This window comes from Helianthus annuus, chromosome 10 (assembly GCF_002127325.2).
Source record: "Helianthus annuus cultivar XRQ/B chromosome 10, HanXRQr2.0-SUNRISE, whole genome shotgun sequence".
NCBI lineage: Eukaryota > Viridiplantae > Streptophyta > Magnoliopsida > Asterales > Asteraceae > Helianthus > Helianthus annuus.
In genome coordinates this window covers 46,091,775-46,103,996 of record NC_035442.2, presented here as the reverse complement: position 1 = coordinate 46,103,996, position 12,222 = coordinate 46,091,775, and the positions used below count along the sequence as shown (strand labels likewise).

Here is a 12,222-nt window from a genome sequence, read left to right as displayed (position 1 = left end):
AAGAGGCAAAGTGTCCCCCTCCGGCAAAGAATCTCTCTTAACAAAGAAAAACTGATTCTTCCAAGAAGAATCATTTTTCATAGTTTTTAAGACAGGGATTGGTTGGTGGGGCTTAGACTTGAACATAAATCAGTTAGAACCGTGGGTAACAAAGGTGTACAGATAAGCCAACTCATGGGCGTCGAACTGCAATCCCTCTTTTCCGATGACTTCTTCAATGTTAAAAAGAGCTCCCCATAGCATCGGTATCACTTGACTAAAACTCATGCCAGTGTATTCGAAGAAGCTCTGGGTTAAAGGGGGAAAAGGATATGAAACCCTAGGAGAAAAGGGAGTGCATGGAAATAAATCCATGCTTCCAAGACGGCATCGCTTCGTGCAAATGGATCAACGGGTCGGAAAACAGTTTTTAAAGGAAAGCAAGATTTCAGGTTTTGGATTTCTGGATCTGTGAACTTACAGATCTTAAGAGATAGGTCTTTTAATAGGTTTTGTGATTTGGGTGAATCATCGGACTTTCTTTCTGGAACCAGATTTTGGTGAGGAATGAGTATGCATCTTTGCCGAAATTCTAATTTTTTTAGAAAAGAGAAGAGAGAAGGAGAAAGCTATACATGAGTGATAAAACTGGTGGGGGAATTATGATGATTGATCTTCGGATTTTAAAAGAATGGGAGTTAGCAATTCCCTATAAGTCGCTATGATGTTTCATAGCCTGAGCGAGTCCAATCGTCTGCCAAAACGGCTAATTTGAATTTAAATGAATTTGCCACCTGTGACCATAATCACAACCGCCATATTGGAGGCAATTGTTAGGGCTGATTTTCATTCTTTATGGATTAGTGATCCTTATGTGTATCCGTGATATGTGATCCTTAAAATATGCAGCGGGTACCGGAAGGATCAAGGATCGTTAGCTCATATAACAGTTTCTAATAATTGTCTTCGGTATGTTGTTATAATTTTATGCAGGTAACTAGGTGGACTTGGTCAAGCTGGAATATCGTGGAATATGCTTGGAATTAAGCACGTGCAAATGTGGAATTAAACGTTATGGGCGATCATGGGAACTTACATAATTCTCGTTTAGTTAGTTATTTGATATTTCTAAATATAATTATGGGATTTTGAGCTCATTTAGATATAGACACGACACCCGCACACTCTCGCAACATTCAAACTGCTCTCAACACTCTAGTGATCGGTAGTTTCCATCACCCGAGGTTTTTTGTACCGGAGATCTTCTAAAGATCAAGGGCTTTTTCCTGGTATAAATCTCGGTATTCATTGTCATTTACACTTTAAAATCATTTACATTGTTGTTCAAACACATAAGCACTCTACCTCACAAACAAAATTTGGTTACATTATCCTTAAACTGATTTTTGACCAAAACATATTGTTCTAAACGATAGTCTTCATGTCTTCACTTCAAACGACGGTCATAGCATGTATCTTCCAAGCTATACACATGCATGCATGAGTATATAAATATCCAAAGGATGGTGTTGCATGTGAAGTTCCAAACAAGAGCATGATGTAATACAAGTGATACCCATGTACATCATTTATGCGATGGCCATTATACACTATGGTTTTGAATTACCACACCTTAAACCATGGTGTCATGTAGTTTGGTCTATTATCATCTTGGACTTTGTGTCATCTTGAACTTGTTCTTCGAGTCGAACGACTTCGGTCGTAACCGGACATCAGTAGATATATACATAAATGCATCAACAATAAATCATTCCAATTTCGAACACATACCTCACATTTTAATTAAAAAAATAAAATATAAATAAACATAATTTGATTATATGCATATTATTTTGTATATAAATTATGAAATGGTTATCAGTTATACAAACTCCTTTTTTAAAATGAATAATTATTTCAAGACATAATAATAGTAAGGTATAAAACAAATACATATGCACAAAACCTCAATCAACTGAAGTGAAAAACATACATTTGTGGGAATTTGTCCAATTGCATTCCTCATTTATGCCCTAGAGAGTATAAGACATACCAAGTGAACTTTCTTTAGTAGACCATTCATCTCTAATATTAGCGCGATAATAGCACATGACGGTACCAAGAAAAATATTAGCGCGATAATAGCACATGACTGGGATAATACGGATTGCTAAGCTTCCAATCAGTAATGCATCTGTTAAAAACTTTGCAGCATTTACCCACCTGCCCTAAAACAACATAAACACAGATTCAATTCAGTGCATATCCAATAGAAATCAACGTTAATTTGGGTAACGGGTCAAAATGGAAGACCTTTTAGAGGGCAAACGGGTCCGTTCGAGATGGACAATGATATCTAATGCTTATGTAGATGGAATAAAAGATACAGATAAATGCAGACAAACCCCAATATTCATTGGGGAAGGTATTGTGAGTAGGGTTAATGAAGATAATTCTGTTACTAGCTATACAGTTGTGAGAGTAGAACAGCTCAACTCACCCTCAAATTATCTCAGTTTAGACATGTATTCATCTGAAACCGGGGAATGGATTGATTATAGGTTGCCTTGTCTTAATCCGGTGCAGCTCCTGTAAGATTTAATGGGACTCTTCATTGGTTTGTTTATGATCATGGTATGGTTGATTTTGATCCTTATAAGGATCCCAAATCTTGTCGACTAATCACGTTTCAAGCTGACAGGGATGCTCAAAGTAAGGTTAGGGATGATGGGCTTTATCGATTATGTGATGGGTGCCAAGGAAAGCTTCGGTTTTATCAAGTGGCGCCTGATGCGAGTTCATTTTACTGTTTTAGTAAGTGGGATTTGATAGATTATGAGAAAGGAGAATGGTATTCAATTTTTACGGTGACCTGTAGTGATCTCTCATCTTCTGATCCTGAGTTGAAAAGCTGGTTGATGAAAGCTACTTTTCTCCCATTATATCTTTCCGTCTATTTGATCTGGATATTGTTTATAGGGATTTTTACATATTTCACCCTTCTAAACTGGCTTATTACGTATCTCCCCAAATAAAAAAAAACAATTACATATTTCCCATCCCTAACCCATATATATTACATATTTCCCCTTATCATTAAAAACACTCTTATTAAATGACTATTTTACTCTTAATGAACTATTAAATGAATCATATTTCCCATTTCTAGTATCATCAATTAATTACATATCTCCCCAATTCATGTAGTTTTTTTATTAATTCTTCTACTTGCTACTATTCTCAAACAATACCATAATAATCATAATAAAAATCCAAAGAATGCATTAAGAAATACCTGAATATCTCTTATGCAACCTTCACAAAACATGTGACCGCACCTTGTGGCCATCTGTTCAACTAGCGGCCCCATGCAAATTGGACACTCGAAGGTAGGTGGCTGCAGTTATAGTAATAAATCAATTTTAAATGATATGTTCATTTATAGCCAAAAAACTAAATAAAGTACTTGCAGCATTTAATCACAACGACACTAATCAAATAACAATAAATTGTTACTAAAAAGCCATAGCACACAAGCAAGACAGCCCTTTAAGCATCAATCATTATAGCATCTCCCTCAAATCAAATACACATACACACAACACATATGTTTGTTTACACACAGAGAACATTACCATTGAACTACTAGCTCCTAGTGGAAAGTAGATCATGTTGCTTTGCCTGTCAGCATACTTTTCCCTTTTGGAGAAGAACGCTAAAACTGGTTGAAGAGAGACTAAGACTAGTGTTATTTTGTCTAATTTTTGTAGATTCTAAGTTGGAGATATATGTAATTGATTGATGATATTAGAAATGAAAAATATGTAAATATTCATTTAATAGCTCATTAAGGGTAAAATAGTCATTTAATAAGAGTTTTTAATGAAAAGGGGAAATATGTAATATATATGGGTTAGGGAGGGGAAATATGTAATTGTTTTTTTTTTTTATTTGGGGAAACACGTAATACGTCAGATTAGGAGGGGGAAATATGTAAACACTAATCAACTGTCACCATTAGCCCTTATATGAGCGCTCCGGATTGTGAGCAATAGCAACAACATTAATGATGTTGCCACTAAAAAGGTCGCCACTAATGCTCATGTTTCTTGTAGTGTCTTTGTGGCGTCATATAGTATGCGGAACAGAAGGCTGAATGTTGCTTGTAAATGCCCTCTCATGGCGTGTGATGGTGCCATTTGTGATTCCAAGATGGCCAACACCATTTCCTATTCCTTCTGTTCCATAGAAAGTGGTTATGCCAGAAGTTATTCCTAATTAATTTTTGTGTTCAATTATGAGTGTGTGTTTCCGATAACTTGAGTTTTGAAATGTTGTTATGTGTTTTTATTTTACCAAAGTAAGTGTTATTAAGGATGCTAATCATCTTAGCTGGTCATGAAAGGTTTTTATGCTTGCCAGGTCATATCCAGAAGTTTGATGCTCCAATTGTTATGTGTATTTGCAGTTCTACACCAACAATGGACCATTTGGTCGTAAGCAGAGCTGTTAGCAAATTCAAAGACTGGTATGCAAAAATAAAAAAGAGAGCAATTGCAACGATTTTGTGACCTTAAATGAAAATGTTTAGTCTTAGAATGGTTGCAACAGGGAAATTGCAACCGTTTTCCGGCCTTATACGTGGTCGCAAAAGGCCAGTTTTCTAGCTGTGTGTGTATGTGGATGCGTCAAAACACAATTAGAAAGCATTGTAGAAAACCATCACCTGCTAATTAACAATTTTCCTATATTAGAATAAATATAAGCTAGATATATTAGTTAGTATAATGTATTTATTTATATAGTTTAGTTTTATTATATGTAGTGGCGGTTATGCATCCAACCGTCAAATATATATGTATGTGTGAATCATAGATATGATTTTCCAATTCGAAATATACGAACATCATTCTTTCATTCCCCAAACACCCTAATCTGCATTCTTATCTCAATAAAGTGGTATCAGAGCCACAACGATCCACACTTACTAATATTCGCTGCAATTCTTATCAATTTTTATTCTCTCTCGTTCAAATGACAACATCAAATGGTGGGATTTAAACTCAGATCCCAAAAATGTTGGGACAAAATTATTATCATTGGCACATACAGATGAAGGTTTTATTAGAATCACAAGATCTGTGGACCAGTGTAGAAGAAGGATACAATCAACTGGCGGCCGGGGCATCAGAAAATGATCAAAATGCTCACAGGGAGAAAGTGAAGAAGGACAAGAAAGCGCTTCATAAGGCATACAGACAAGAAAGCGCTTCATAAGGTAGTGAATGAAACTGTGTTTGAACGAATCGCAACGAGCAAAACATCCAAAGAAGCGTGGAACATCCTTCACAAGGCATACAGATGAGAACATAGAGTCAAAACGGTAAAATTACAAACCCTAAGATGTGAGTTTGATGCATTACGAATGAAAGACAGTGAAACTATAGAAGAATATATGAATCGGTTGTAGTAGCCATAGAAGAGTCAAAAGACATGACAGCCATGTCGACAGAAGAGTTACTAGGGATTTTCAATCTCATGAACTAAGCTTAAAACAATATGATGATGCACCTGTCAAACAAGCATTTCAAATACAAAGCCAGAACCAGAACCGATCAAGATTTTTCAGATCGGATTTCAATGGAAAAGCAAGAGGCAGGGGAAGAGGAAGGTTTAGCGGACGAATCCGCTATTATAATTGTCAAAAACTAGGGCACACGACACGTTTTTGTCAAAAAGGGGACGAGAATGATAAGAGCAACAATGCTCTGTTACATGAAGATGAGCCGGAAGAAGGGACGATGAAACTCTATTTATGATCTTTAACGTAGAAGAGATAACCAAAGAGGATTGCTGGTATTTAGATAGTGGATGTAGCAATCATATGACCGGCAACAAGAGTCTATTCATTTCACTAAATGAATCAGAAAAGAAGGAAGTAAGAACCGGAGACAACAAGAGGCTCAATGTATTAGGAAGTGGTGATGTAGCCATCAAAGTAAGAGGAGTAGAGAAAAGAGTACCAAACGTTTTCTATGTTGAAGGTCTAAAACATAACTTATTAAGTGTGGGACAACTAGTGCAAAAAGGTTATGAAGTAAACTTTCATAATCTTGAGTGTATTATCAAAGATCCAACAGGAAAGCACATGGGAACAGTTAGGATGACAGGAAACAAAATGTTTCCATTAAAGTTAAACTATGATGTTACCCCAAGAGTTTGCAATGTAATGACACAAGACATCTCAGTATTGTGGCATTGACGATATGGTCACATAAACTTCGAGACATTACACAACATGGGAGAAAAGGAAGTAGTAAAAGGTTTACCAAAGATGGCTTCCAAATCATCACAAAGCATATGTGAAGGATGCTTGTTTGGAAAACATGCTCGAAAGGCATTTCCTAAACAAGCAACATGGCATGCTACCAAGCCTTTGCAATTAGTACACTCCGATATATGTGGACCGATGAGAACTACATCTATAGGTGGATGTAGATACTTCATCACCTTTATAGACGATTTCTCAAAAACATGGGTGTATTTTTTGAAACTAAAATCTGAGGCTTTAACAAAGTTTAAGAACTTTAAAAGATTGGTAGAGAATCAAGCAGATGCTAAGATAAAGACCATACGCACAGATAGAGGAGCTTACATAATTCTCGTGGAATATTCTTGGAATTAAGCACGTGCAAATATGGAATTAACCGTTATGGGCGATCATGGGAGCTTACATAATTCTCGTTTAGTTAGTTATTTGATATTTCTAAATATAATTATGGGATTTTGAGCTCATCTAGATATAGAACACGACACTCACACACTCTCGCAACATTCAAACTACTCTACACTCTAGTGATCGGTAGTTTCCATCACCCGAGCTAGGTTTTTTGTACTGGATCTCTTCTAAAGATCAAGGGCATTTTCCTCGTATAAATCTCGGTGTTCATTATTATTTACACTTTAAAATCATTTACATTGTTTTTTAAACACATTAGCACTCGACCTCACAAACAAAATTTGGTTACATTATCCTTAAACTGATTTTTGACCAAAAAATATTGTTCTAAACGAAAGTCTTCATGTCTTCACTTCAAACGACGGTCATAGCATGTATCTTCAAAGCCATACACATGCATGCATGAGTATATAAATATCCAAAGGATGGTGTTGCATGTGATGTTCCAAACAAGAGCATGATGTAATACGTTCGTAGCTGGACTATTTGTAGATGGGGCTCTGTCATGGTGGAACTTTCAGGTTCAGGCAATGGGCGAGACTATTGCGTATGCTTTGACGTGGGACGAACTGAAGGAACTAATGCGCAAGAGATATTGCTCTAGGGCGGAAGTCCAGAAGTTGGAAACTGAATTGTGGAACCTGAAAATGGAAGGTCCAAAGATAGCCGAATATGTGCAAAGATTTGGCAAATTATCACAAGTTGCATCGCGTTTGGTGGAACCAGAATCTAGGAAGATTGAACGTTTCATCGGGGGACTGGCACCTCAGATTCTAAGCCTGGTAACAACAGCTAAGCCTCCAGCAATCATCGAAGCAATCGACCTGAGTGTCGCGCTCACTGAAGAAGCGATTAGACAAGGAGAATTTTCCACTCTGGAAGAGAAGGAGGAGACTCCTGTAGAGTCATCTGGAGATAACAAGAGGAAGCTCACAAATTTCAAAATGATTACTCGCACGAGTAACAAGAAGAAGGCCAAAAAGGGAAAAGACTACATGGGTATCCTACCTAAGTGCGACAATTGTCTACGTTATCATGTCGGGCGATGTAAGTATGGAAAATGTGATAACTGTGGTAAGAGGGGGCATCCCAAGGAGACTTGTAGACAAGGTATTGAAAGTGGAAATAAAGGTCAAGATGATAGCGATAATCACGGAGGAAGCAACGACAATGACGAAGGCGGGACGAGTGACAAACAAAAACGACGTGCTGAAGGTTGTCTTAACTGTGGGAGCAAGAAGCATTTCTGAAAATATTGCCCTAAGAAGAACCAGGCACAAGGATAAAAGCTCAGTAGCAGAGCTAGGGGAGCACATCAGGAACCCAAGCTTGGATATCGGTACGTCCCATATTACTCAACGCTATGCATTTGCGCTGCTAGATATTGTTGCAAATTTTAGTTTCGCATTTCTAGGGGTTGAAAGTATGCTTGGTTTAGTAGTAAGTAAGTTAGATAACCCGCACTCGATAGAACTAGCTAATGGGAAGCTAGTGGAGGCCAACTAAGTATTGGAAATGGCAAGATATGACCCGGAGATAGTGAGTTTACGCTTGAGCTACTGCCAGTGAATTGAGAGACTTCAACAAGGTAATTGGATGGATTGGTTGACAAATGATCAATAGGAGATTGATATCCGCACCGCGACGGCAAACGAAGAAACAATCTTGACTCATGAAGGGAGATACGCCTCTGCAAATTACTAATTGCTTGAGGGCACGAAGGATGTTGCGTAACGAATGTGTTGTTTTCTTGGTTCATGTCGGGGACAGGGGGAGCCGAAGAACCAAAACACGAAGATATTCCTGTGATAAGGAAATATCCTAAAGTCTTCCTCGAAGATTGGCTAGAAATATCTCCTCAACAACAAGTCGAACTTCACATCGATTTGATTCCAGTCACCGCATCTGTGGTAAATGCACTCTACAGACTTGCACCTTCGGAAATGCAAGGATTGACAGTGTAGTTTCAGTAATGGATAGAGAAGGAAGATAACAGACCAAAATTTCCATTTTGGGTAACCCCAGTTCTGCTTGTCAAGTGAAAAGACGATGACTCTCAAATGAACATTAAACTACCAAGAGCCGGACGAGCTAGCCAACAACAGTCAGCGACTCTTGCAAAGGATTGACGAACTACTTATTGGACTAACTGCGAGGATCCAACCCGTATTTCCCGACCGATCGATGATCGAGTAGCTGTAACTTCAGGAAGAAAGTATACCGGGGGAAAATTTGTGGGACAATATTTGTTTTAAACGTACACAAGAATGACGTTTCCTACACGATGCACAGAACGATTCTACACCGAATACGAAACTCTGAGAATCTAGGAAACCTGTACTTAGGAGCATAGGGAGCCAGTCCAGATTCACAAAGGTCGTTACTTAGAAACCACGTCCGTTAACTCAAGCAGACACCATTAACCTGACACATATGCCAGTTCCGTTGACCAAACTGAAAGTACTTGAATTTCTTTTACTTCTAGCGAGTAGACGTCTACATCTCTACTCCCCTTAATGGTAGTTGCATCATGTTAATTTTCTTCGCAATGAGCGAACACATATTTGCTTCGATATCTAGTTATTTCTTCATTTTAGCAGATACTCATTATTCCTTTTCTTGGAAGCTTATTTGCCATGCATACACCATTTCCTACGCATGCGACTTCACTTCATTTAAGTTCAAATGTTATGACGCTAAATCTAATTACCGAATTGTGAATTCGAATGACCTATATTATTGTGATTGTTGACTCTTTTGCTATCAAGTCAACACAACCTCTTGAAACTTCATTTATTTTAAGTTACATTCATGGTTTATCTTTGCGACCATGCCGAGATTTCCTTTATTGATACATACGTTTATTGTCGGATTACGTTGAAACCAAGTTCAATTGCTTGAACTTATCCATTTCGTATATTCAGTTTAAGACGTCATAGGATGTATTGAAGGCATCATATTCAACTATTTTGCAAAGATTCTTTCGTTTCGAGTCGTGGATCTACGACTCCACTAAATCGTTTGATCGATTTCGATACCTCGCGGTGATACTTACACAAAATTGAAGCTTGCGCTTATTTGGTTACTCACTTCATACACGGATTAAATTGACTATTTGATAATTTGCCCTAAATCCGTCTTGTTTATCACGATGAAATCAGTCTCAACTGTCACACCCCGAAATTATCAGAGCTGGCGTGACTGGACTGGTATCTTCATTGCACATCGGAAGCAAATAAGCTAAGACTTCAAAAAATTGAACGCCTGCTATGTACTCGAATTTCCAATGATTCTCCTATTCCAACCGTGCCATAACTTTGAAAAGTAATCTGAGAAGGAAACATGCGAAAAAGTCAACATAAAGTTGAGCAAGTTCATAGTTTGTTTGTAAAAGATTTGAAATAAATCTTTTGAACAACCGGTTTGTGAAATATGTAGAGAAAACGAATTTAGAAATCATTTTCTTGCAAAGTTATATGGAAACTTTGTATTTGTAACGCATTATGTTCGTAAAACCATGTATTTGTACTCGTATTTGTAAAATTTGTATAAACGTCAATGCCCACCCTGACCTTGACTCCATGCCCGCATAATCCTATGCTTTGTATTTATATGAGATACGGTATGTAATTTGTAAAAATTAGGTATTTTTGTAAGTATGTATGTCCCTGGTATATAGCAATAAGGAAAAAGAGATCACCAATGGTTTGCAAAGCCATTGATATGTGTGAAGTGATGCAGGAAGACTCAAACCTAGCAGATTTGTGCGTCGGGCACTTAGTCACCACATGGTCCACTCGGCGGACTCAGGAGTGGGGCTCGCTACACCCAAATAGATCTATCACTAATGTCCCTCGGTCCTACAACGAGGATTAATGGCCTTTAGTTCTACCTATCCACTCACATGGTCTGAACGTCCCAACCCTCCTTAAGCTAACCATACCATGTATAAAAATGTTTGTATTAATTGTAACATGTATTTACCCTAGTCTCTAAGGCTGAACCTCCCCAGCCACTAAGGCTGAACCTTCCCAGCCACTAAGGCTGAACCTCCCCAGTCTCTAAGGCTGAACCTCCCCAGCCACTAAGCCTGAACCTCCCCAGCCACTAAGGCTGAACCTTCCCAGCCACTAAGGCTGGACCTTCTCAGCCACTAAGGCTGAACCTCCCCAGCCACTAAGGCTGAACCTCCCAAGCCTCTATATTATCACCAGACGATCCATCCCTAGTTATGGAAATCATTCACGTTTCGAAAATACGCATTTGTTTTGTAAAAACCGATATTTTAGTATAAACCTTTCGTAAATCATTTGAGTTCCTCGAAATCCATTCGTAATATGATTTAGAAATACGAGTTTTGCGTTTGTTCAAAACTGTGTATGTTCTTGCAAGACGTGCTTTGTCTAAAAATATACAGTCTTTGTTTATGGAAAACTTTGTATGTTTTCTGAAAAACGTGCATGTCTTTCCACCCCCGAAAACATTTATAAAAATGTAAAATAGTAAAAAGTGGGGGTTATGAACTCACCTGAATATTCCTGTGCAAAGCTAGCTAAATACGACTTTGCGATGTCGTTTCCAAGACGAGACTCGCTAGCGTGCATTCTGCAATATTCCAAACAGGGAATATCTAATAAGTTTCTAAATATACGCAGTAACTAAACCACGTGTCACCGAGCTCTACCGAATCGTTAATCGAACGATTCGACGGTTTTAACGAAAATGACTAAGTTAAACTATGTTTAGCTCACATAACGTCGTTAAGGATTAACAAGTCTTGGGAAGACTTAGTTTTCATGAGCTTTATAGTATATAAATATTTAATAAATATTTATATAAAAACATATAAATATATCGTCTTGCAAAATTGTACGTGTATAAAAAGAATATTCATCTGAAAATTGCATATAACAGACTTGTATATGTCGAAATATATGTAGATGCCGTTTAAGCGTTTTAAAATAAACATAAAAAGTTATATTTATTTAGTAAAAGAATTGTTTATTTGAAGTCTGAAATAAATAGATAATCTATATCTATTTTATAAAAGGATTCGTGATGTGCGAACTTTAAAATAAATATATAAGTTATATTTATTTTTATAAAACAAATGCTTGTCGTTTGATGTTTCAAATAAATATATAAACTACATTTATTTTAGTAAAACAATTGTTGTGTCATTTGATATTCGAAATAAACATATATTCTATATGTATTTTTATAAAAGAAGTCGTGTTATTTGACGTTTGAGATAAATAAGCAAGCTATATGTAAATGGGATAAACGAAAGCGGGTTTTGGCGTTTAAAAAAAAACAATATAAGTAATTATATTGATTTTTATAAAAGATTTACGAAATTTTCAAGCTTAAAAATAAATATAATAACGATATTTATTTGCTTTAAAATGATTTCCGAATAGTTGTTTTCGTAAGTTGCAAAGTGTTGTCGAAAGTAATTATTTAGTTGTATTCGTTCTTCATAAAAGGTTACTTTAATCCGATAG

General features: G+C 37.0%; 1 protein-coding gene across 3 annotated transcripts; it reads right to left on the bottom strand.

Annotated features, from left to right (window-relative positions):
• Window positions 1-1,798: 1,798 nt before the first annotated feature.
• Window positions 1,799-11,302, bottom strand: LOC118483050 (TNF receptor-associated factor 6-like). Of its 3 annotated transcripts, none has more exons than XR_004869516.1 (3): window positions 11,247-11,302; window positions 3,275-3,376; window positions 1,799-2,207 (listed from the first exon to the last, which is right to left on the bottom strand). XR_004869516.1 is itself a non-coding variant. In XM_035978614.1 (3 exons), exons 1-3 carry the CDS (start codon window positions 3,648-3,650, stop codon window positions 2,013-2,015), a joined length of 333 nt encoding a protein of 110 aa, XP_035834507.1. In that variant the 5' UTR covers window positions 3,651-3,659; the 3' UTR covers window positions 1,799-2,012. The 3 variants fall into 3 exon arrangements, 2 of the variants coding, with proteins under 2 accessions (XP_035834507.1, XP_035834508.1); XM_035978614.1 differs by lacking the exon at window positions 11,247-11,302 and adding an exon at window positions 3,615-3,659; XM_035978615.1 differs by lacking the exon at window positions 11,247-11,302 and adding an exon at window positions 3,615-3,659 and having other exon boundaries at window positions 1,799-2,202.
• Between the last annotated feature and the right edge of the window lie 920 nt (window positions 11,303-12,222).

What these genes read in the sequence shown, in the direction of transcription:
- LOC118483050 (XM_035978614.1), bottom strand. Translation starts at nt 3,650, where the DNA reads ATGATCTACTTTCCACTAGGAGCTAGTAGTTCAATG. An exon ending in TAGGAGCTAGTAGTTCAATG is followed by an intron (nt 3,377 to 3,614) that starts GTAATGTTCTCT and finishes CTATAACTGCAG; the next exon opens with CCACCTACCTTCGAGTGTCC. An exon ending in GTTGCATAAGAGATATTCAG is followed by an intron (nt 2,208 to 3,274) that starts GTATTTCTTAAT and finishes ATGTTGTTTTAG; the next exon opens with GGCAGGTGGGTAAATGCTGC.